The sequence below is a fragment of the Corticium candelabrum genome, chromosome 22 (genome assembly GCF_963422355.1).
Source record: "Corticium candelabrum chromosome 22, ooCorCand1.1, whole genome shotgun sequence".
NCBI classification, from domain to species: domain Eukaryota; kingdom Metazoa; phylum Porifera; class Homoscleromorpha; order Homosclerophorida; family Plakinidae; genus Corticium; species Corticium candelabrum.
The window spans coordinates 5,108,577-5,135,504 of NC_085106.1; the positions used below are offsets into that span (position 1 = coordinate 5,108,577).

Sequence of the window (26,928 nt, forward strand, 5' to 3'; positions counted from 1 at the left end):
ATGGGGCGACGGAACTTTGTGAGGCTTTTTCTTCGCTGTTTCGGTCACTTGCACAAATTGTTCCTATACTGATCTGTAGTCGTACACGGACACGATTTTTTGAAGTAGGTCTTATAATGAAACGTGGTTGTGGGGAGGAGAAATTTGAGGTCGTGTGTACTCACACACAGATATACATATAGGACCACGCCCCTTTCTGTTGTGAGACCCGGATTAACAGCCTCGCTATGGTTGGCAACTAAGCGCCTGCATATTATCTAGATCAATGCACTCCACTATGCGTCTTCCTTCGAGTATGGAGTTAGCGAAAAAATTAAAGTGCCACCAATTGCAAAAAACGGTTATACGGTAAGACTTGAGCCAACAACTTACGTAAGCAAACTAACTAACCTTTTGTAAGGTTGCGAAGTTTGCACGGATTTTCGCACGAAGGACAGACTCCAACTCGATGTAAGTCAATTGATTTGCGGGTCTAGCTTCTTCTAAAATCAAGAAAAAGAACAACAGTGAACTGTGATGAAAAAAAGTATAGTAAAAAATTCACACCTCTAGGTGGACGAAGACCGGAAGGTGTCGGGCGGTAGCTGTAGCCGCCTTCGACGAAGTTGTTTTGCTTCTTCCAAAAAGGTGTTTGAGTCGCCTCAGCTTCCCGAGTGTGCAAACGGATGCTTCGAGAGGTTGGACGCAGTGTCACGTCGGCCATGCGATCGTTTACCGTTTGCGAAGTGTTGCGTGGCAACGTCGAGTTAGTCTGGCCTCGGTGTCCTACTAGTAAAGTAGCTACTGTATATGTATTAGAGTGTGACCATCCGGCCCAGTCACGTAGTTGGCTTAGAACATTTATTGTAAACATCAACGCTAATACAACAAATGCTATATCTAAGACTAGCTCACCATCCCGTTCTCCGCCCTGGCAGATTAGCTAGTAATATTACTAATGGTTAGTAAATTTCTATTATTATTAGTTGTTTGTTAATTAATTTATCATTGTATGCATTCATGAAGTATACCTCATTCACAGAACTAGCAGCTCCTGACAGAATTCTCATAAAGTTAATTAATTTTAATTGTATGCACATTTCTGTTGTTGCATGAATTGATTAGCATTTTACTCCCTTCTGAAAATTAGCAGCCAAAAAGAATTTTCATTCAGAGTTATATCCCATTCGGAGAAATTAGCAAGAATCGAGTATCCCAATGTATGCAAATTTCATGTTGTTACAAGAGTATACCGTTCTAATATCATCATGAAGTGTACGGATCTCTGAAGAATTATCATTCGGATAGAGTTCAGTTATATCCCGGTCAATGGTATCCCACTCTGAGACTATTGATTGTTATATATGGTTAGGCATGCCCGTAAATCTAAATTGAGTCTCACCGCTAAATCGTGAGAGTTGAGAGGTCTCCAAAGTAAGTATCCAGAATTGTTCTTTCATCTTTATTCTGGCCACGTTCTTTACTACCAGCAGGTAAAATAGCCTGAAATTGTAGAAACTTGATGGCCTGGAGACCCATCAAGTTTCTACAATACATAGACTAGCTGCATGTGATATGGAGATGTGCATGGCCGGCTAGTCAGATTTATGGAAGGAGTGAATAGAAGGAGTATTTACTAGAATCCCACTGACAACAAGAGCATATATGATTATGTAATCACAAATTTTGTAGCTACAGTATCTACTACACTGGTCATGACTTGTAAACTACTTGTAAAAGCAAACTAATAAACTGTTACTAAAAGCATGTTTGCAACAGCTAGTGTTGTGGAGGTGTCTGATATTTTGGTGCTGGACCGAGGTCTTCGTCTGTCCCTCCACTCCTCAGAGAAGAATGGCTGCCTTTGTAATGAGGGGGAGTTTTGTAGTGTGGTGGATCCCGTGATGACTCTAACCTTGCTGAAGAGTCTGCTCCTCTTGCTTGTGTAGTAAGAGAATAGCCTGTTGGAGGAGTAATATAGCTAGGAGGTTGTCGACTAGACTCAACATATTGGCTTGGTGGACTCTCATTAGCTGGTGTAAGGTAGGATGGAGGATAACGATACTCAGGAACTTTCTTTTTCAGTGTCAAGTCATCGCCACTAGAGTCACTGCACAAACAAAATCTGTTCAGAAATGGATAGACGTACATGAGAACGGACAAAAGTATTGGAGGTGACTTTATGTCATACGCACATTGTACACATTACCAAATATTAACAAGTATATAGACACTTTGAGAAAATGCATGATGGGTATGTAGGGATAGGTATGTACCTATTCATGCTCATCTCATACATCACAATCGAGTACTGTGAGTGTCACACATGACTGCTGCGATTTAGATTGAAACTGCTGCAAGCAATTAATTTAGGTAAAAAGATTGTGATGTAGGAGATGAGCATGAATAAGTACATACACATCCCTATCTACTCTGGTCCCATCATGCATTTTCTCAAAATGTTTTTATACTTGTTTCATTCATTTTTTAGTTACATACATGTACTGTATTGGTATGTTACTATACATATAGCAGCTGAGGGATGTACTGTACATAATAACATTGATTGCAGCAATAAACAGCTCCCACACATCTTGTACAGAAGCTACATAGCCTACATGATCACATGCACAGAAGCATACACCATCACATGCATGGAGACAGCACCCCATTGAGCATAGTCGTACATGTTCAACTACACACAACTGTAAGCACACTGTGGAAGTGGCAGTTAAGGTCCCAAACCATAGTTTCCACCAGCTAATAATAGGTAATTACACGGAGCTATCATGTACACATGTGACCGGAGTAACATGGCATTGTGAAAGCCCTACATAGAACTACGTAGCAGCAGTTGACTGGTAGTGGGTGGACTTTGCACAGTTCTAGCTGTTAGGTCAGTGCAATTCCTCGGACAAGACCAAATCGTTTCGTATCACTCTCATTGTTGTAGCTGCTTCAAGTGAGGTGCTAACCTGGCTGACAAAAGTGAAATGTGAAAGAATAAATCACATTTTTACTTGCCGATAGACGGCTTCTGAGATGCTTAGTGTCAGCGCTAGTAGTCTGGCTACCATTCGGAACATTTACAGACGAGCGTTAGGTGGCTGAGATTTTTTACTGAGTTACAAGAAGTACAAGTAGTCAGCCTTGTTTTTGTACTTCACATGCAACAATAATCGCTACATGCAGAGTGCGAATTAAGGTTTCAGACATCACTGGGCATAGTGTGCGTCCAAACTAATTCTTGGTTGGACAAGTGCTGCAACAGCTAGACATGCTCTTGAAGCACTACCCACTTTGACAAACACAATCATAGGAGAAATCTTCAAATTCTGTCCCGACAATAACAGGAAATACAATACTATCCTGGGAACAGAAGAGTATACCCTCTTAGCATGCTACCTACAAGATGTGAAATCTTTAATTACTTCAGAAAGACTTGAAAGGCATAAATTTTGCAAGTTCAGACGCAAAGTTTGCTGTTTAGATTCATCACCTAGAGGCTCAAAGAATCAGGTGTACGCAATGAGCTATGACATAAAATGATTAGGTAATGTGTCCTTACAAAGGTATCAAGACCAACAAATGAAAGTCCAATATGATAACCAAATGGCATGCGCTGCATGCTTGCTCTTGTGTGCACCATGAAATTTTATAGCCTGCCAGTAGCCATTAAACACCTTTTACACACGGGAATGCGGTGAAATAATACAGTGCAGAGCAACACTTGTCAACAGAACCATTCCCACCAAAAGTATGACAGAGGGCGTTTAGGTGCAGCACAGTGAAAGCGAGTCCTCCTTCATACGCGAGGTGCTTCACAATGCAACTTCTTGTTGTTCATTCAATTATACTTGCACAACATTGTACTGCAAATAGGCCAATTACCAATACTGCATGACGTGCTGCAAAACACAACCGAAGGACGCCATTAGATCACCGGACATGGTGTCCAATCCAAAGCTGTAGAGTCGGACAAACGCTCATTTCGGTCGGAGAATGTCCGATGCTCAATGGTTATTTCGCAGTCTGTGTAACATGGGAGTTGAGTTGCATCATTTACAAATAAAACAAGTAGATGTTAAAGGAACATTTCGGCCACATGCACTAGTAAATTGCACCCAGCATACACCTTTGATTGTTGGTTACCAACAATCAAATTGAGACATTTGACGCATTTGCAGAACGAGATATGCTTACGTACGCTTTTAACTGATTAAATGATAAATTCTATCAAACGCGTTTGTAACTTTTTCGATCGGGACTCCAACTTCTCGAATATCTACAGTAGATCGCAATTTGCAAAGCGTGCTGTTTGGTTCAGTAGCTGAAACACTTATGCACAACTTACTCATACTTATCAAGCGGGTAACGCTTTTCTAGTGTGACGCTGAAGAGGGTTTTCTCGCCATCACGTGTAACATCACGTGACATCGACAGCAGTCGGTGAAGCGTTGTGGACGGCAAAACAGATCTGGACAGCGAAACAGATCTGGACAGCGAAACAGATCCGGACGGCGAAATAGATCCGGACGGCAAAACAGATCCGGACGCCAATACCGCTCGCCTCTATAACCTATTAGTTGTGTTCATGTGCGACAGACTAAGTATGAACAGCTGTTTTTACCACACACCGAATGGGCCTGTCATAAGAACTGGACTCAACCGTAACTTTGTGTTGCAGTTCTTGTCACTTCCATCAGCGCATGCAACCATTGCTTTTTACTGAAAGTGTACGTTAGCACACGTCTCTGAAATGTTGCGTTAACGCAAATCTCCGAAATGTCTCTTTAAATCTAAAGATTGTCAGTTAGTGCTAAATCAACAAAACAAGGGAAGCTGCTCATTCACTTAATTAAAACTCAGTACTATCAATTGTTGACACCATAATTAAAAGTTGTTTGCATATGTTGTTGGACAAACGCTAAATGACATGCACTCTTCATCGACTCGGACTAGACCTCTCATGCTGTCATTCTCGGTCCATGTATTTCAATTAAATGTTGTTGTCTCTTATGGGAACCAAAAATGACAATGCGGGAAGGTCTGGCACTAGACTACTCTCTATTATGTTTCCCTGCACATTCAACAAATAATAAACTTACATAGCTTTGTATGATGGTGACTCGGCAATGTCATCTGGTTTATCCACAGAATCATCACTGTCACTATCCTGCATTGCCTTCTTGTCTTCCACATCTGAAGACAGAGCACGCTGCATTCTTCCATCTACAGAAAAACAAGTACACAACATCATTATTCACACTGGTTACATAAACCAAGTTGTGTTAGTTTCATAAAAATACTGCTGTTTCTCATACCTGCATTAGTGTTAACCAAGATTAGGTCATCCCAATCATCCATTGTTACTACTGGATGAGGACCCATTTTTCGCAGAATAACAGTTGCTTTCCGAACAGCCTTTGTGCTAGTGTAAACATCACAAGTATGACAAAATACTACCACTTGGCACAAATGCAAGAACCCCAAACAAGAAACAGAATTAAACAAACACAAGCATGCAAACACCAACGCAGACAGACAGACAGACAAACAGAGAGACAGGCAAGCAAACAGACACACAGATTGGTCTTATTCTATCAAACTATAAGGGCATATTTGATTAAAGCTTTTCCAGAAAAGGAGAGATTAGAAAGGCAGGTTAGGGTGTTTGATTGGGTACTCTTTCTCAAGCTTGGAAAGACTTTCCGTCCTTTCCACCAAAACATAGAAAGAAAGTTTGAAACAGGATTATGTGATTGGAAGTCCTGAAGACAATGCGAAGTTGTAAATACAAATGCAAAGTCAGTGCACAAACTGCAGTCTACAGAAGCTACTAGTACTTCCAACAGGTGATGAAATACAAGTGGCAGAGTCCCAAAAAAGGGCAGAAAGGGGGCTATATTTGGGGTGATTCTGCATGCTTTCATTAATTTGCCTTTATGGTGTATGTAAATGTATGTATCAAGGTCATCGAATAATAATGCCATTGCAACTGAAGCAACAGCCGCTGCACTGTTATTAAGGGCATGTGCAATAATGTCACTTTTTGTTTCAAACAACTTCCTGTTCTACTTCCATTGGCTTTCTATTCTTTCTCGTCTTTCTTTTCTCTTTTCAATAGATCCTTGAACAAAAACCCAAAGCTGCTGCATTACAAAGATGATGTACATACAAATATGAGACAACTCGCTAGAGGTAATAGTCCCTGGCAGTTGCTACAAGTAGGCATAATCTTGTATTACAGTTCACTAAGATATACCATCACCTATACTTACACACACACACACACACACACACACACACACACACACACACACACACACACACACACACACACACACACACACACACATGCACGCACGCATGTGCATGCACACGCAAACATACACACACACACACATACACACACACACACACACACACACACACACACACACACACACACACACACATTATACAACAATAATAATAATAATAACAGCAGCAGCAGCAAACACAACATTTGTCTTACTCGTCAGAAACTCTGCTGGTTCCAGAGTGTCTGCAGCAGCACATAGCGCAACCAAGGAACAATAGCAGAACAAAACAAACACAACACACCAGAACGATAATCCAGTAAAACACTGCAGATTTGTTCATATCATCTTCCAAAAGTTGTGCAACAGGAACATATCTACTCTGATGGCGAGTGGGAGGAGGAACATTAGAGGAAGCGCTTTTGAGCTGCAAATAAAGTACACACAATGGCACAACTGAAAAGGAAACAACTTAAATTTCTTACCAAACTAAACTTGCACCAGTTGATGTCAAAGTTCAGTTGTCTGTAACCACAAGGAATTTCAGGACAAGCTGGATCCATTTTGCATAATGACATATCAGCCAGTTGATCTGGTAATGGTGATGCACTGACAAACAGTCTAAAATACAAGTCATATACAAATGACTGAATATGTCATGAAACTGCATTTCAAATTTCATTACCTAACCACACAAAACACTACAAAGACTATATATCACTTTCAATTGGCACTGCACAAATATGTTCAAACATATCTTTGATTAAGTGACTACACACACGAGAATAAAGCAACACTGTCAAGATTTGTGCAAGCTTGCACTTGAAGCATGTCACACTTCCTCCCATGACAGCATCATAGCGTTTTCTAATAAAACGTGGTCTAATGGTGGCATGTCTGCTGATGAACGAACAGTGGCTATTCGTGTATATAGACAATGGTTTCTTGCTAAGACGTCTAGAAGTTAATTATGCACACTTTCAAAACAAAGCTAGATGTAACTAAACTACAAGGATTGAGCAAGTCCATAGGGGAACAGAGATTGCTAGAGGTTGCGACAGTAAACAGCAGTGGTCCGATGTGTTCTGCTATTTGGATCAGACAAGAACTTCCAGAAATCGTAAAGATCGCTTGAACGTTAGTCTTCAGTCGCTGAAGCCTATTGTAGGTGTCTTCCTTTAGTGTCATGATCTTTCTGACGCATGGTGTGCACTTGCAACAAAGTCCTGACCCGTGTCATGCACCTCCATTGCTTGTCTTCAGAGATGCTGTTAACATAAAGTAGATCACTTCTGGGACTTTCTTCCATCACAAGCGGCTTGTGTAGACGGATCATGTTCACCATAGAAAGGTATGAGTTCAAAAACAAATACTATGCCTGCTCTATAATTGCAAAACCTATACGAAAGTTTAAAATTGATGCACATGACCTAGTCAAGTATGATGATATCACCACTAGAGTACTCAACGCACAATAGCAGTTAACCTACTGCCCAGATGTGGCTGATATAGCAATATAATAAGAATGGGTAAATTACAATTGCCAACGATTCCTCGTTCTAGAGAACTACAAATCATTCTATCAAATCACATACTTATATACATTTGTTACAGAGGTGTAACAAATCAAGAGGTGTAACGAATGTAAGATATCTGAGAACTCATATCTTAACAGTGCTGCTTAATTAACTATCGCTAAATCAACAAGGCTGTCTGATATTTGAGTTCAATGCATCGAAGTATATCACATGACCACTCGCAACATTAATTGTAGCTCAAGAGCAAATATATTTTGTCTCTGACTGATGTTAAACAAAGAAAGCAGAGATGAGAACCACAAACCATTTAAATTGAGTTGTCACAGTCATTTATTTAAAAAACGTAACCTTCATAGAAGTGATGTATTGAACTAGCCTCACAAAGGGTTCATCCACCTGACTAACAGTTCAGCCTATTGCAAAACATGGCTTTCATTTTCACAAGAAGACTTTCGAGATGGACCTTGTCTGTGCTACATTTGGCGACTACCTAACATTTTTTCACGTTGCGAGTGTAGACAAAATTTACCATCAACATTCAATGATTTGTAAAAAGAGTGGATTTCCAACCTTGAGACACTTGAGGTGAGACTGTTGACCTCCTCAAAGACGTTTGTTATGATGTTGGTATTGAGCCTACTCTACACCTCTATCAGGAGAATCATTTACATATTCAACTGCTATCATGGACTTGGAGGCAAAAGCTGACATCTCAGCAAGAGGATTGGAAAACTGGGGAGAGACCATTTTTAAGGGTGTTCCACCCTAACACTAACTCAAACATAAGGCATTCCTCATTATAATCAGTCTTCTCAATTCATGGAAATGAAAAGAAAAAGGCACACAGGAAACAAATTAATGCATAAAGTTGAACATGGCTCATTTACATATCTAGTTTTCAGTTCACTGGCTGTGCAGGTCCTGAAGCAATGACTCATTACAAGCAACTGGCTGTTCTTCTTGTTATAGAACATGGAGAAAGTTATAGCAAAATCATGCAGCTCATTCATTGTTGAATCAGTTTTACACTGCTTCAGTCAGCTATTTTTTGTATTTGTGGAACGAGTTCCTTCGCTCACAAGCCTATCAGACTTGATCTATTAGGATTAGTTGACTCCAAGGTAACTGACTAGTTGGTGTAATTGGTCTATTTTGGAGGGGTTTCAATGTTACATGTATATGTTCGTGTTTGTTAACTGAGTTATAGTTCTAGCAAATAGATTACGTATAGTATTGCTTGCGTTGGCTTATGTTACGTTATCTTGAATAGTATGGTTGTATTACACTACCACTACCACTGACTACTGAATGAAACGGTGTATTCGAATGATCATACTATAATACACTTCAACAAACTAAATACTCTATATTATGACGTAAATAACAATAATACTGCAACCACCAACCGGAAACAGTACTCACTACTACAGTGCCCCCCTGCATAAACGTCCATAACTTCAACGTGAACTAGTGCGAGCCGAGGTCGTATGCTGTAGCTGATTAGATGTGCGTGGTTGATGCAAGGGCTTTCTGGTAATGTAATTGTAATGTCACAGAACCTTCTAGAAAGTTAGTAATACAAGATGGTGATTGGCTGTCGTTAAGGGTGTAGCCTGTTACTGATTGGTTGCTAAACTTAGCTCCGCCTTTCACTGTTGTAATGCTATGTGGTCACACAGCAATTGCATCATATTCTTGCACCTGTTTTCCCTACCATGCGTTGGAGTGAGCAACAGCTGTTCAGAGACAGAGGAAGTGTTTTGAACAAGGTTAGACAGAAGCAAATGAGTGTTCCTGTTGACCTAGAGGAGGGTCCTCATTTTGGGAATGACGGGTTAGCGTCTTCACTGATGCCTGACTACGTGAAAGACCAATCCGAAGTTCCTGCCAGTTCTTGTGAGCTCAGGCAACTTCTGTTAGACAAGGAGATCTTAGATGAGGACCTGCAGGACTGTTGGGACGACTGGGCTGGCACTCTCACTCGAGAAGACCGAATGATGCTCAGTCTTGTTTTTCAGGCGTTTCAATCCTTGCTTTGTTTAGTTTTAGATTTTAGGTTCTGTGTAGGTTTTTGGTTGCTTTCTCGACTGTCAGTGAAAAATATTTATGGATGGCGTAATACAGAATGTTGCACAGTTTCATGTTGTCACATCTCCGCGTCAGAGGCATCAATCAAAAATCCCCACGTGAATATTTTAGAAATCGTTTCTGCTATGTTATCCTTGCGTTTCAACATATTCCGTTACTGTTTTGTAGAGATTTACAACCGCATGCACACCCCTCTTCAGGGGTTTCAAAGTATCTCAAAAAGCACGTTTCAAAAATCGCCGCGATAGTTACCTAGATAATCACTTCATGCCCCTTTCTGCAAAATAACTAGTTAAATAATGAAACACCGTAACGTAAAAACGAACAAATGTGCAACACGAAGAAAATGTGATTCCTCGAGCAAGGCCTGTTGTAAAACGCAACTGTTTGTCAAGTTCTTTATAACAAAATGCGGCTACAATTGCAGAATCTTGTCACCGAGTTTTGTCAATAGGCATGACAGGACCCTTGAATTACGCGCATTTGCCTAGCATCACTCCCAGATGGGTGCTTATGCATGGAGCACTGTACTACTTTAAACTGTTGTTGCATCACATTGCCACACAGTAGTTGAGCTGAGTTGTGTTGATATGATGTATCATACTGACAGTGTGCATTACTCAGCAAGCAACATTTACACTGAATTAATTAAACAGTACCATTGACCTCTACTTACCCTTCACGTTCAGGTGGAAGTGGAACTCGATCATATAATTTCAGTTTCGTTATTGTAACATTTGGAGTCATGAAGTCTCGTTTTGTCCAAATTGCCTGCAACTCTTTCATTAGAATATCTGGATAATTTTGTGAGCTAGTGACAAACTCTCTCAAAGTAAAGTTCCGCACATCAAATGTGGCTTCATAACCAGGAGGCTCTGCAAGAAAAACATAAACAGTACATAATTTACAAAGTAGAACTCTGTTGTTATTCATGTTTAACACACACCACAACATACGATAACCAGGGGTTTCCCCAGGCCGCTACGCTGCCGTGCTACTTTCTTAGGGTGAGTCCATTTTGTCATCTGTACTGGCAAAATGAAAAGATATATTTATGAATGCGTAGGATGGCACATACAGTAGACATTATTTCTGCTGTTGCAGCTCTTACTAGAAGTGGTTATTAATAAAAGTATGTGCTAATCAACATGTGGTTTTCAGAACGTGTATTGAGCGCATGGTCCTACCGCCGATGTCAGCAAAAATATCCAAAAATTGAAAATATCTGAGTAGTTTGAATTAAATAAACCTAAGAAGATGGCTGAGAATAAACATTTAGAAATTAATTAGTTTGTAATATAAAATAGAATTTTAGTCAATGTACGTGAGGAAATTTAACAACTCTTTTGGTCTTGTTAACCTGCAGTACATTTTAGCCATATGCGCTACTAAATTGTGCCCCACGTATACCTTTGATTGTTGGTTACCAACAATCAAATTGAGACATTTGACGCATTTGCAGAATGAGATATGCTTACGTATGCTTTTAACTGATTACATGATAAATTCTATCCTACGCATTTGTAACTTTTTCGATCGGAACTCCAACTTATAACTTAGCTACCCTAGATCGTAGTTTGCATAGCGTGCTGTTTGGTTCAGAAGCTGAAACACTTATTAAAAACTTACTCATACTTATCAGGCGGGCAGTGCTTTTTAGCGTGATGCTGAAGAGGATTTTCTCACCATCACGTGTTAGAACACATACATCAACAGCATGCTATGATTCCGTGGAAGCATGGTGGACGACAAAACAGATCCAGACGTTAATACCGCTCGCCTCCTTATCCTTTTATTGTTCATGTGTGACAAACAACGTATGAACCGCTGTTTTTACCACACACCAAAGGGAGCCTTGTCATAAAAACTGCATGGACTCAACTGTAATTTTGCGTTGCAGTTCTTGTCACTTCCATCAACACAGCCATTGGTTTTGCCAGCAAGCGCTCATCTCTGAAATGTTGCGTTCACGCAAATCTCAGAGCAATTAATTGAGCAACATGAGTATTGCACTTTGCCACTTATTCTTAATAGGTCAACTTTTTATCAAAAGCCACATCCAAAACCAATTTTAAAATTAGCTAATTAAATTACGTGCAGCACTACTTATATTTTCTGGGGAAACCCCTGGATAACCACCTAGTTGCTAACAAATTGCCCACATACCAGATGCATAAACAGTAATGTTCAGTGTCCATGACACAGACTTAAATGTGTCCTGATGATAAGCATTAACCTGCAAACACAAATAAATGCACATGTTAGTAATGTGGGCACAGTAATTGACACCATAATGATCAGTTCTGAAATCCAGTAGTGATTCAGTTGTTAATAAATTCATTACAAGACATGTGATCTATGCTGCCCTGAATATCTCTGTTGACGTACGCTACCTACTACAAACATTGGCTGGCCTTACACGTCGACCAAAAATGCCGATACCAATGTGCTCACACCATCCCAATATCAGCCAATGACTGATAGCCAATACATTACTGGTGCTACTCTACAATCAACACAGGTAAATACATCAAGTGACAAACTAGTCAGGTGACATAATGTGTTACTGTACCAATCCTTTCCCTGCAAAAGTGTAACACCAGCACGTGGTTAAGCACATGAATATAGGGCAGGTAAGAAAAAGACTGGCTACAGAGTCTAACACACCTCAGGATAGAAAACATGAAAACTCCTTGACTACATTTAGAAAATACAGCTGTTTTCATGATCATTGTTTATTGTCCAAAAAGATTTGCACCACTGCAAATTACTGAAAACATACTTGACAATGACTGTGTCATAACCACAACTTAACCATACAGTGCTCCTTTATGTTTACAATGTCTTCATTACAGAACCAAAAAAACATACATGGACTTTGGAACTGTGATTAGAGTTCCTGGGTAGTTACAAAGCCACTAGAAACTGCCATTTACCAGTGCCGGGTGCTATACCACTATTTCTATTCAGTCAATACTCTAGTAACTTTGACGACTGGTATACTGTGTTTGGTGGCTGTGTTTTATCACACATGCATGGTTTTATCAAAACGGTGTCTTGTGAAAGTTCCACAATTAATGCACTAGAAAGAAGCAGTTCCTCAGAGCCTGTCCGCTGCAGCTTGATGTGTAAATCAAAGTTGGCTAAGTCTCAAGTCTGGGAGTACTTTGAATTCCCAATGCTAACAAAAGTCACCGTCACCATACACTGCCGTCTGCCATGTTTATGAGAAATGCATGTCTCAAATGCATTGCCTGTTCTCGGTGTCAAGAGTCTTCTCACTTCGTTGGAAGGTTGGCTTGTTAGTATTGTGGATCTGTAGTTGGTAGAAAGAAACGGTATGTTGCATTTGTTCCATGGCAGTAAAGAATAAATTTGTCACTCTTCAAGCAACATGTAGTTACTGGATGCCATTAAATAAAATACTAGTATACCAGTATCTTGGCAATATCAAATAGCAGTATTAAAATTTGATACCACCCAACACTGCTGTTAACAGCATACTCACAACAAAATGCTAAAATATTGTCATCACACATTATTAAGAAACAGTTTGGCTAACCTTTATTTCAGCATCTCCAACATCTGAGTCACCAGGAGTGCCAAACAAAATCCCTGGCTTTGAGGGCTCTTGTACCAGTTTGAGCCAATCATGAAAAATAACAGCTGAATATTCAACAGCTCCTACATAGAAGACTTATATGTACAACAGTAAACTTGTCAATTAACTTTAGTCCCTGAATTATTATAACAATAAGGGGTCATCCAGAATTGTAAAAATTTACTCGAGCATACAAAGTGTTAGCCTCGAAATTCCAGAAAAGAGAGCGTGCAAAGCGTGCAAACTCTAGTCTTTGCCTTCAGTGCAAATTAGAGAGCATCTAAGTCCTTGCGGTTACTGAGTGTTCGAAAAAGTGCACCATTTTCAAAGCGGTGCAGTGCGCATGTCCGACCGTGACTCTACGCCCTAAAATGTCTTGCATCGTTCTTGACTTAGACTACAAGCGCATCTACCTGAGCTAGTAGATTAACTAAAGTAATAGTTCAATACATCATGCCAACATTACAGAGCTAGACCCTGCAGCTGTATGCCAGAGACCACGCCGGACGTTGCCACAACAACGCCCCACTGTCGTTTTTAGACTGTACACTAGTTTGTTCATTTATTGTCTATAATGCCTACCTTGAGTGGTCAAACCAAACTCGGTGGCATCCAAAACGTGCCAGAAAGCGCGATACGACGTCGCCCTCAATGTGTCAGATGTCTGCAGAAATCCAGCAAACACCAAGACAAAAGCTGCAAATAAATAAGTCATTCTGGAACTATGCAATAGCTACTACAGTGGCAATAAGTACCAAAGAAACGGAAAATCGAACCCATCCTCAATGATAGAAATGCGCGTGCGTACTCCACAGACAAAGGCCGCGCATGAGGGCCGGAGTGCGATGCTGATATGAATGAATGAATGAATGATATATTTCTGTCGCACCTAGAAAGGTACAGTTCCCTCTTGGAGCAAACATAAAAACAACTAAGACATAAGACGTACAGCTAACAGACTATAAAATACACCAGCTACAACAGACAGCTCAAACTCTATGCGCCAGCCGTTTGTGCTAGACTCGCGTAGCCTGAGGCCCTGACCATCTCCGTCTACATTCTTCTGGCTTGCACAGAGTCAGACCGATTTGGGCTCTAAAGTCAAGTGGTATTGAAGTCTACAAAACTAATAGCATGGGGTAAACTTGCGTAGACGTGGGCACCCTTCGAAGTAATTACAATAGCTCCGATCAGAAGCCTTACGACAACCTCATTTAGCTAAATACGCAATTTACTCTTGGCCCTTGGTGTTCACTCAGGTTCACTCTCTAGTCTGTAGCTATTCGTTAGGATACTAGACTGTAAACAGAACCAGAACTCGAAGCTACGCTTGCAACAAGCTTTTCGCGTCTCCTGGACGTCTAGGCAGTCTGGATAGCTCCAGAATTTGCTAGGTTCTGGCATCTCATGCATCGAACATGGCGCACCCGAAGTGGAATCAATGGCTACAGCCGGGATTGTCGCTGCCTATCCATTCTTCTCTAGCTATCTACCTTTCTTTGAGTCTTGGTAGTACGATTGACCATCTAACTGCTACAAAGGGAGTTGCAAACGTTGTCTAGGACTACCCTGATGGGAGGCGAGTTTCTTGACGTTGTAGCTTTCCTTTCTTTGCCATTTTCTTTACGTTTTTAACCTTCAGTTTTTCTAGAAATCCATCTGCAGTGAGAATTTCACCTGCATGAGATGGCGGCAGTCGTCTGTCTCTTGTGTTCTGTCCTTGTGTTGGATCTGAGTCCTGTGCTGCAAAGAGATCTGCAAAAGTGGCGTATCTTTCTCTGCATGGGTGTCTGTGGAGGTTTTAGTAGAAGGTCACAGTGTGCAACTTCCCAGGCCCGCCCACTTTTGTTTTCAAGTTGCCCGATTCTAGTCGCTGATAGAGGTGAATAAAGAAATCTGCGTGGTACGGTTGAGTAAGGCATAGACTGTGCAACTAACGTACAACGGTGATTGCTTGCGTTGAATATGTAACGCTGCACGATTGATATGATTTCGCATTGGCAGGATAGTAGTCGCGGCTACTGTCTAAACATACGGGAAAAAGTGAGACTAGGCGGCGTCAACTGGAAGAGCGTCCTGTCTAGACTCGAGCCAATCTCTCCTTGCCTTCGTCATTCCCCGGATTGTCAATCCTCGCCCATGACAGCCTGTAGCCTCGGCCTCCCAGACCCGTAAAGCGCCGATCCAAAATCGTCCTCCACGCGGGTCTGGGATGGTACCGCCTCTTCTCAATATATTGCGGTTGGTCCTAGGACCAGCATTAGTGTTAAGTTTCATATATGCGTACCTTTCCAATTACGGCCGTAATACAAAAACGACGAAGACATGTCCCTCTAGAACATCGTGTCGCATCCTGCTGCACGAGTACCTTTGTGTTTACAGTAGCTACAGTTTTATCATTTGTGTGTTAGTAGGGAACGCGAACGGGACGTTAGGAAGCACTTTCTTTTACTAGTGGTGCCGCGGACGCGATCGGCATGTGTCTGGTCGCCGTGAATTCGCTGCGAGTAGCTGCTAGTCGCGCGTAGAGCTTCGAATTCGCGATGCGCGCATCCGCTGTGACTCGATCGTCCGGATTCGATGCGACTTGCCGCGAAATCGCGACAAAACTTCGCCGTAAATTCTCCGCAAGAGTCTGTGTAGTAGACGTGATCATGAAGTCGTTGAGAATGCAGCTGGCTGGCTAGTGTAGATGTCGGAGCATCGGTTCGAACAAACGGCTCTACTGGGTGTCGTTACTGCCGTTGACAGGCGCAGAATACAAACCACGACGTGTAGGGACGTGAGTTTGCGTGAAGAGCGCACTACAAGTCGTCGTTTGTGTACAGTGTAGTCTTTGGTAGACAGCAGATATGCATGAGATGTCTTCGTTGATTACAGCTGTAATTGGGAAGGTATGCATTATGAAACTGAACACTAATCTGGCCTAGGACCAACCGCAATATATTGAGAAGAGGCGGTACCATCCCTGATCTGTGGAGGACTATTTCGTATCGGCGCTACACGGGTCTGGGAGGTCGAGGCTAGTCTGTACGCGAGATCTATGACTTTTACCTTGAAATTTTGTAATCTCTGCTGCAATTTCGTTGGAAATGGATGGCAGGCCCTTTTCTAATATAGCAAAAAGGACAGCTAGAGCGTTTTGTGTAGCTCTATGTGCACGCTCAGCTCTGAAGCTACTCAAACGGCTGCCCTCTAGACCGTTATTGCGGCTAAGGTACTGCACGGTGTAGTATTGTACATGTTTTAGTGCCTAGCTATTGTTTGATTATTGTTTTTCATTAGTGTTTCAGATCTATTAGACGGCAGGCCTACTACCGACGATTGTCGCTTTCCACTCTTTCTTAGTTTCTACTCAGCGTCATACCAAATCATCGATAAGCTGTTGCACTTTTGCAGAAGGACACGGGTAACGATTGTGTTGACGGCAATCTGTAAAGCACTTTACTTACAGTCCATGTTCCAGATCGAACTGTCTGTCTGTCTGTCTGTCAGTCTGTCAATACATATATTTTCCATTGAAATCAAACGTTTACATCATGAGCAACCTAACAGTAACAGCAGGACCATTACGGTTCTGAAGCAAACATAATTACACAGAGCAAACTACATTTCAACGTTTTAATCTATTTGTGCTAATGAGTTTGTCTGAGACCGACTTTCGCGTTGCAATGTTAATGAACCTTGTAGTGTTACTGAAATAATTGATCACCACTTGTTCTTGAAGTCGGTCTCATTCGTTTTCCTTCATCATCTCTTGCACTCTTTGCTAGCTTGTTCAAATACTTAATTAACTGCTTGTTCCCCCAAGGGCCAAAATGTTCAAAAACAAGAGGAATGACCATTGGCAGGACCTTTCTGGCAGCAGTTCGAAATTAAACTTTGCCTCTTTCTTCTCCTCCCATTTCATTGCTGCTACTTCTTCTTTGGAGGCTGCCTTCACTGAGTCCAAACACCATGCATGAGCCAACTACACATCTAATTCAATGTCTGCACCCGAATCTGGGTCAAGAATGAGGATGTCCGACCTCTTGTCACTGTTGACATACCTGTATTGTGGCTCTAGTTTGTGCAGCAAGTTGAGTTGAGACAGGAAGTTATACCATGGCATGCTCAGTGTGCACTGGACCACCCCCAGCCTTACAAGTGATTAGATGGTATCCTTGAATGTCCAGTTTTTTGCCACAATCACAACAACTGCTTGATGCAGGAATGTCACATTCTAACCTCATCATAGTTGCCAAACGAAAATTGTATTGTGAAAGTGCAACATGTGACGAGGACGGAATTGCTGACACCCAAGCTCCAGCTCCTTTACCTGACAATGAAGGCAAACGAGCTCTATTTGAGTTGTTCAAGAGGTAGTCAACATCAGCCTTGAGCTGTGTTCAGTAAGTCTTTGCTGCAATTTTATAAAGGGAGTTGAGAAAAGACAAGAATCAGCATTTATCACAACATGGATCAGGATCATCCTATCTGCCTCTTGTTTTAACACTATGGTTTCTGGGGATCTTTGGTGGAGGAATATTTAGACCAGTTATCAAGAAGCCCAGAGATTTGATGTGTTGAAACAATGAAGCTGATTTTCGGGACAGGTGGAGACGTCAGATGTGTGTGTGTATACAGAGATGCTATGGAAGAGTGATCAGTAGGAAAGTGTCTAAGTTGACTCATGAACAGTGTAGAGTAGAGGACTTCTTATATGACAGAGACGTTCAGCATTATGGTCATTGATTTACTAATTCTAAAACTGTTACTGCCTTGCGACTAGATCATGTAATACTGTTTATCAAGGAATATAATCTGTCTATATGTCTGTCTGCTAGGTTCTAGCCAGGTTTTTTTCGTCTGGCATGTGGGCGTGGCATGTATGTGTTGTTGTGTCTGTGAAAATTTCTGCAAGAAAAATTTTCTGCTGGTTTGGGGAAGTGGTTTATGATACCTTTTGTAAACATTCACTTTTGCTGTACTGTTACAGTGTACTGACTGAAACTCAGCTTTTGGCAAACTGATAGTAGCCTACTAGGGTATGGATTACATTCTTAACTGTTTCTCTCATTACTATTACTAGGCAACAAATCCAATTATAGAATTATGGGTATGCAGTTAGAGACTCATGATTGACAAGTCTCCACCTACTTCCTCATTATCACTCAATACACGTTCCACAGGTACGAACAGAGATATGCCTAGCCAGTATGTTGGAGGCATATCGGGTGTTGAAGGTGTAGACCCACTACGCCTTAGCATGCCTGGCTAGAACCCTGTTCCGACTTTGTCTGTCTGTCTGTCTGTCTCAATACATATATTTTCATTTAAATCAAACGTTTACATCATGAGCAACCTAACACAACAAGACCATTATGGGCCTGAAGCATACAAAATTACACTACGCAAACTACATTTCGACGTTCTCATCTCGCTATGCTAGTGAGTTTGTCTGAGACAACTTTGCATACAACACTGTAGAATCACTGAAATAATTGATCACCGCTTGGCTTCGAAGTCAGTCTCATTTCGTGTTCTTTCATCATTCCTTGCACTCTTTGCCAGCTTGTTCAGATATCTAACTGCTTGTTTGCTCTAACGGCCAAAGCGTTTGAAAACAAGAGGAATGACGAATGGGCAGGACCCTGCTAACTTTGTCTCTTTCTTCTCCTCCTGTTTCATTGCCTACTACTTCCTTTCTAGAGGCTGCCTTCACTGAGTCCAAACACCATGCATGAGCCAACGACACATCTAATTCAATGTCTGCACCTGAATCTGGGTCAAAAACGAGGATGTCTGACCTCTTGTCACTGTTGACATACCTGTATTGTGGCTCTAGTTTGTGCGGCAAGTTGAGTTGAGAAAGGCAGTTAGACCATACTGACACAATTGAGTTATGAGTGATTACTGGACCACCTCCAGTCTTACAAGTGATTAGATGGTATCCTTGGATGTCCAGTTGTTTGCCACTATCACAACAACTGCTCGATGCAGGAATGTCACATCTCAACCTCATCATAGATGCCAAACGAAAATCGTATTGTGAAAGTGCAACATGTGACGAGGACAGAATTCCTGACACCCAAGCTTCAGCTCCTCTACCTGACAAGGAATGCAAACGAGGTCTGTCTGATTGTATTTGAGTTGTTGTTCAAGAGGTAGTCAACATCAGCCTTGAGCTGTTGTTGAGTAAGCCTTTGCTGCAATTTTACATTATCATTGATAAAGCCTGACAGTGACTGCCCCTTCGGCACCATTTCATGAAGATCATGGCTTATAGATCCCATAGAATCAGGATCCAAAAGCAGGTTGATTACAGATTCTTCAAGATCATCAAAACGCTCTGGGAGAGCATGGAGAGAATGTGCCCAGCTAGAGACAATTGCTAAGGGCGAAATTCTGGCTGATGGTGATAGACCAAACCCTCCACAACGGATTGGGAAGATAGCTTGATACCATTTCAAATTTGAAATTGCTGCACTTGCAATATTATTTTGGAAACTTGATCTTGTCAAGAAATCATGAACTTTACAAGTCTGTTGGAGCAACTAGGGTGGAACTGTACGGGCCAGGTTATTCAGCCTTGGAACATGATAGTGTCTCAACAACAACATTGTATCCTGATGGTCTTCAAGGCCAGAAGTTGCTCACAAAGAGAACTTCTGGAATCTGCAAACTGGTAGCAAGACTTCTTAACAACGATCCTTCTCCAATTGGTGTTCCCAGTATGATAGTACCTTCTTGTACAACAGGAATTGTGTTTGAGGCTGGAATTGCTTGAAAAACCAACTGAGAGAGGCAGTAGATGTCACACTTGTTTTCAGCAATTTTCAATTTTATCTCTGCGAGTGAAGAGGAGAGGTCAGAGAGAGCTGTTAAAATCTTTTTGTTTGTGCCCAGAAGAAAGACATCATCTAGATAGGCCAGGATAATGACTTGCTGGTGTTGGCTTTGGAGGGAAGACAGGTGTGGATGAATGGCCATAGAGAAGAGTGCTGGACCTAAGGGATCTCCTTGATGAACACCTTCTGGTGAATTGATGATGACAGTCTCTTTACCAAACAAACTATACTAAAGTACTCACTCTACTGCACATTTGAGTTGCATGGTTGTATATATCTGGCAATGAGCCACAAACTTGGTTAAGCATATGCCCTCGCTCTACCTAATTGAAAGCATTTTTTGTCTGTCTGTCTGTCTATCAAATCTTTATATTTCATACATATGAACTATTACAAGCTATAGATACGAAAATTCGTTAGATATCAGTTAGACCCACACAGGTCTCTAAAAAATTATCAACTTAGGTTGCATGCAATTGGACACTATATATGTCACTAATATCATTTTCTTTGCTTCGTGAGCGGTTCATCTTCTGGATGAGAACCTTTGCGTTGCACCTTTGGAGAGCTGCAGCGAATCTTCTTCTCCAGTAGCACTTGAAATCTTGGTCGCTGTTACCAATATCTGTCTGTCTGTCTGTCTGTCTGTCTGTCTCATATATTTTCATAAATGAATGCTATTACAACCAAAACTATTTAAATTTTCCAGAGACCCAATATGGTCAAGACACCTCGCAAAGTATGCACGCAAAAATGACTAGGATAGTTCTTTACATTGCTAGTACTCATAGATGAAAGGCATGATAGTTTCCTTGCAATAGTCTTAGCATTGCAACGTTGTAGCGCTGTTGAGAATCGTTTTCTCCAGTAACACATGAATTCTTTAGCATTTTTATTCCCATCATCATCCGTCGACCTGGTTGATAATTTCTGTAGGTATCTTGTGGCTTGTTCTCCCCAATGGCCAAAATGCTCAAACACAAGTGGAACAAGTGTCAAGGAAAACGCACCAGGGAGAGTGACTTGACCATATTTGGTTATCTTTTTGTTCTCCTTTGCAGCAGCTGCTCTCTTCTTTTAGAAGCTTGGGACAATGTGTCTGTTGCCCATTCTAACTTGGCGCCTAAGCTCACATCAAAGACAGCAATGTCTGGGCGATTATTTCTGTCATTTTTTGTCTGTCTGTCTGTCTGTCTGTCTGTCTGTCTGTCTGTCTGCTTGCTTGCCTGTCTGTCTGTCTGTAAGAAATTGAAAAAATATTCAGAAGAGCTTGTTCCAGGAGGATATGTATCAAGATGTGTTCCTCTTGTGATAGAACATTTTGGGAGGTGGGGCACGAAGGCAGAGAATTTTTGCAGCATTTGTCACGACAGTTAGCAAATCCAGAAGCCAATTTTACTGCTTCCATGTTTATGTCGTATTGGAGAAAAAGATTTTCTATAATTCTGCAAAGATGCAATGCCAAAGTTATCCTTAGAAAACTTTCAAAACTGTCACCTAATCATGGTGATTTAGATAGATTATTTGATTTTGACATTCAAGGTCAAGTCCATTAGTTAATGATTTTGTGGTTTGCAAGGACTGGTTTGCATTTTAAAATCCTAGCATATGTACAAGTAGAATCTGTATGAGAATAAATTATCTGTCTTTTTGTCTGTCTGTCTGTCTGTCTGTCTGTCTGCAACATATATTTGAACATTTCTTTATGATACATTTCTGCAATGAAAGTAACTATATATGCTGTCCAACTACTGTCAGTGTTCATGAACTAAAATAACTATAAAGAGAACTTGAAGGAACTAATGACTCTAGATGCAGCTACTTTGTGCAATGCCCACTGTTAGTAGCTGAAGTACTGGATGAGATAAAGAGCACATCTATTGTCTTCAGTCGATGAAGATAGCTTCTTTGAGATCACTTTTGTGTTACCCTTTTGGAGTTGGACTGAGAAGCATTTCAGAAGTCAAGAAACTCAACTCTACTTGGTCTTCCGACTTCATTCAATGACTTCTGTGCTAGTTCGTTTAGGAATTTTCATGCATCAACCCTTATTCTCCAAAGTGCTCCGTTACTACTGAAATTGCAGTGATGATTAAACCTCCTAGTAATTGTTGTTTGTTGTATTTGCTCTCTTCCTGTCAGCTCTCCTCTCCGCAGTGGCGCCATCAACACTAGCAGATGTGGGGGAAATGTCAGTACTCCACGGATGAGCAAGATGTCAAGATAGATGTTGTACAATATCAGAGTCGAAAAATGTGAGGCCTGGTCTGTTGTCAGTAGCGGTGTATCAGTTCCTTGGCTCCCTGTGATGGTGGATATGCAGCCTGCAAAACAATCTGACTAGAGCGATGAAATTGACTCGAGATCATACAGGCCACCCACCTACCTGTTTACAAGTCAACAAATAATATCCAGTGTTACCTGCACCACAGTTGCAGGTCGATGATCAGTTTGAGAGAGACATGGACAAATCCAAACAAAGAAAGAACACCAAGCAGGATTTGCAAAACTAAGTGGAAACACTTTCGATGTGGAAATTGCATTTACTTAACCAAGCCCCAGCGTTTACCTTTTAATGAGAGAAGTCGTGCTGCATCTGTAGCAGTGGGGAATTATTGAGTAGATTCTAAACCTTGGAAGAAGCAGCGACTGAAGATAGCTGTTGTTGGACGTTTCCAGCACTTGGCAAGTAGTCAGAGATATTCTTTCCTGAAGGGAGACTTTGCTAAAGCCTCACTGGTTGGAGAGAATGGAAAAGTCTTCTTAGTGCACGGAGGCTTTATTCTTGGGTGGGGGAGCTATTGCCAGTAGGCAGGCTTGACATTTGTCCATTTGGCATTGACATGTGTATGTAGGTGTGGCTGAGACACATAAGAATGCCAAATAACGATTCCTAAAAACACCTTCAACATAGTAGGCTACACAATCATAAACTTCCAGCTCACGGTACTCGACAATGCTAGGTTGATGTTGTTCGGAAGACTTGAAATTATTGAGCTTATTAATAGAAAATCACAGAATTGCTCAGCATGGCGATCTATTCTGCAAGGCCTAACCCATAGTGGGTATGGCTGAATTTCAGGTTCAGGGTGTGCACATATGTGTATGTGTTTGCCTTTGTGTATGTGTATGGGTGTGTGTAGACTTAACCTTCTTGGTTTTGAAGCTGAGTTATTCTGAACATCCATATTCGATGTGCATGGCACATGTTGGGGCAATATTCCAACTGTACTACGCCGTGCTATTTGCAAGGTCATAGCCCAGGAACTGAGGATCACCACCAGGAGGTTGCGCAACCCGATCCCCAACGGTGTTCAATGCTGGGTGTTGGCACCTGCCGTATGATTGACTCTACTTTGACATTGCAATTCACATGGCTCTGGACGAGCACAGATCACAAGGAAAGGCCTACCTTCATGATGCTGATCTTGTCAGAAACAGGAAGACGTTGAGGTTTGAATCTCTGGTGACTGATCAGGAGTGATACTGCTCTTCTGACAATTGTCTTGACCTCACCACAATGCAGGATTCCTTATCAAACTGTTGTAAGAAACGAGGTCTCACTATTAGCTGCAAAATGATGAAAACCTTAGCTGTTCTACCAATTGAGTGCTTACACATTCAAACTCCTGTACCCATCCATCTTGTGCCAGGAGACGAGCCTCTTGAAGTGGTGTCTCATTTTCAATACTTGGGCAATATTGTTCAAAATGACTGTGGATTGGACACAGAGATTAATTCCAGAATCTGTAAAGCATCACATGCCTCCTAGTCACTCTCTTGGATGTTGTGGTATCAACATAAGATTGAGACCAGCACCAAGGCCCGTCTTTTGAACAGGGTCATCCTTCCAGCCTTGCTGTATGATCTCCAGTGCACTGTCCTCCTTGACTCAATGATCCTCATGTTCGTCGTCTTGAGTCCTTTTTGATTTGTTGCTTTCAATTATATTGGGGATCTCGGTCAAGGAGAAGAAGTGTCACAATATGATACGCAAGATGGCCCAAAACAACAAGGATCTCACTGATTCTCCTGCAATGTTTCCTACGTTTCCTTGGACATCTCTCAAGGATGTCTATTGATTGCTTATTCAAGCAACTTCTTGTGTCTGCTCTTGTTGGTTGCAATCGCAATCATATGTTGGTGGACAGAAGCGTCGTTAGAATGATATTGTGTCAGGTGACCTCAAGCAGTGGTAACTTGTTAGAATTGTGGAGGGAGAAAGCTGAAGAGCACAACTCTTGGCGTTCCATCATCAAACGTAGCGTGAGCATTTCAACAAGGAAGCAGCAGACAAAGAGAAGAGCTTCAGAGATGACAGAAAAGACGGCGAGAACAACTTGTAAAAACTGCAAGTCTTCTGCATTGTACCCACCCTGGCTTTTCATTTCAGGCATTTAACAAGGCAGGTTTGATTAGTTGCCAACGTTGTCATTCTACCGCTTCAAAGATTCCATGTCAGTTTTGTCATCAGACTTTCAAACAACAAGCACTTTATGACCACCAGCATTTTTGTCGAGACAGACCTCAAGCAGTGTAGATAGACTTCATGTTTTTATGGACTTCATGTTTTTATGGCCTGCATATTGGACCCTCATACGAGCAGCAAATGGGTGGATGAAGTGTGTGTGTGTGTGTGTGTGTGTGTGTGTGTGTGTGTGTGTGTGTGTGTGTGTGTGTGTGTGTGTGTGTGTGTGTGTGTGTAGTGCAATGGGCACAACGTATCACACCTAGAGATATTGGACAACAGTGGGGAGATTTGGATACCATGGAGGATAGGCTTATTAAACGTAGATTAGAATGGCTAGGTCATTTGGCCGTTTGCGGAATGATTGAGTACCCAAGAGAAAATACTTTGGCTGGTTGCAGCAGCAACGTCATCCAGGCAGACCTAGACTACAGTGGAAAGACTTAATTAGATCTGACTTAGCGAAAGCCAACATTAGCAAGGACAGTTGGTATAGAATAGCATCAACTTCAAGAACCAGTTGGCGAGATCTGTATCAGAGCAAATGTTGCATAATCAACGGCAGTCAACTTCATGAACAAATACTTCATTGTACCATATGCAGCAGGTGGTTTAGACGTGAATGTGACAAAAAAACGACACAAATGTATGAAAGAAGAGCAAAACCAATTAAAGATCAGCAGAACGCTATACAATATGAAGGATGTAATAGATGGAAGAACAGCCTGAGCAAATCTATCTGTAAGCCATTTGCCAGCCAGAATATCTGCCCTGTGCACTTCTTTGAGTACAATATATTGCATGTGACCCAAGGAACTTGCCCAGTGTTGTCTGCTTTGCCACCAAGTACTTCACTTTCACTACAGTCAATCTTCCTCTGCTTCTTTGGTTCAGGTGCTGTAGTAATACTAATAGGCAACAGTAGTCTTCTCGACACGTCATTTGAAGTTCCGTGGAATTTCAAAATACAGGGTACCTCTAAACCTCCTTGAGGAAGATCTGATGAATAGCGCCTGCTTCCAGAGACGATTGTTAGAATAGTGCCCTTTCTTTGCAAAAACAGCGAGCGTGCAGCAGAGATGTTTCTTGGCACGTGGCCGACAACTTTGCTTCCGCGCGTCACTGACACGGCATATCTATCATGACCATTGCTAGTCTCTCTCCTACAGATTAATTCTTCACCAATGGAAGGGTTCCAGATGTTGAGGTAAATATGATGTCCACGGATACCGCTGAGTACTTCATAGGTTTCCATGTCTCAGTAATTACCCGGTAATTAGTATGTAACTACCTACAAATATTAATTGTAGTACAGTACGTCTGCTTCGAATTCCGAATCTAAAGGGCAGATAAAAGACACACCTTGTAAGAGGTAGAGTACATAAATATGTGCATGGACGGAACTTGCATATCGCCAAAATTAATATTTGTCAAAATTTAGAAATGGACGTTTTGGACCATTTCGCCAAATATTAATGGCACCAAAATGTCCCGGTCTATGGTACTTGCCAACCAAGAAACTCCTTCCATCGTTGTCAATACTTGTATATTGTTTGAACTACTGTGTGTGTGCTCTTATGCTTCACATAACACTAATCAACTATTGTTTATTGTGCTACAGGATGGTTGTAATGCTATTGTTGCAGCTTCTCTTGCTGGCCCTTCCATCATTCTGTTGGATAGTTCAGATGGACACACCATTGTACTGTTTGCATTAGCCAGAAGTCTAGAAGCTTTGTTCAACACAAGTATAAAGCGTGGATATCTCAAACAGCTGCCATTTGGTACTCTTATACTTTTTTCTGTGTGCCACTGCATTGTTTGTTGTGCCGTTCTTCGGAAGCCTAACCTCTTACCAAAAAGCTACTATAAAGCTCTTCTGAAGTATTCTGAATGTTTTGATGATAACATTGCTTCAGTAATGTTTCGACAGTCTACATATGTGCCATGTGAAAGAATTCTTCATAAAGGCATGAGTTGCTGGCAACATATAACCTACACTGCAATACGAATTTTTGCTCAGTTTGTCAAGTTCTACTCTGTCCTCTATGGTGTGGGGGTCATAATGCAACCTAAAATATTAAGAAAGTAAGTAATTTTCTCGGTTGGTCAATCTGTTTGT

The 26,928-nt window shown here is 41.4% G+C and overlaps 2 protein-coding genes across 5 annotated transcripts in view; one reads left to right on the forward strand and one right to left on the reverse strand.

Moving 5' to 3' along the window:
- Positions 1 to 1,627: 1,627 nt before the first annotated feature.
- Positions 1,628 to 14,297, reverse strand: LOC134197207 (alpha-sarcoglycan-like). The gene is made up of 10 exons (XM_062666485.1): positions 14,264 to 14,297; positions 14,091 to 14,204; positions 13,470 to 13,591; positions 12,074 to 12,143; positions 10,584 to 10,782; positions 6,767 to 6,902; positions 6,497 to 6,708; positions 5,304 to 5,410; positions 5,088 to 5,211; positions 1,628 to 2,089 (listed from the first exon to the last, which is right to left on the reverse strand). The coding sequence occupies exons 1-10, from the start codon at positions 14,286 to 14,288 to the stop codon at positions 1,759 to 1,761; spliced, it is 1,440 nt and encodes a 479-aa protein (XP_062522469.1). The 5' UTR covers positions 14,289 to 14,297; the 3' UTR covers positions 1,628 to 1,758.
- Positions 14,298 to 16,524: 2,227 nt separating this feature from the next.
- The window catches only part of LOC134197318 (uncharacterized), an 11,082-nt gene continuing 678 nt past the window's right edge, over positions 16,525 to 26,928 (forward strand). For 2 of the 4 annotated variants that reach the window (XM_062666613.1, XM_062666612.1), the window contains exons 1-4: positions 16,525 to 16,725; positions 16,794 to 16,917; positions 26,428 to 26,776; positions 26,830 to 26,894. In XM_062666613.1, the coding sequence (XP_062522597.1) occupies positions 16,601 to 16,725; positions 16,794 to 16,917; positions 26,428 to 26,776; positions 26,830 to 26,882 (651 nt within the window). In that variant the 5' untranslated portion in view covers positions 16,525 to 16,600 and the 3' untranslated portion in view covers positions 26,883 to 26,894. Of the gene's footprint in view, positions 16,726 to 16,793; positions 16,918 to 26,427; positions 26,895 to 26,928 lie in introns of all 4 variants that reach the window. The other 2 variants (XM_062666610.1, XM_062666611.1) reach the window with 1 other exon arrangement.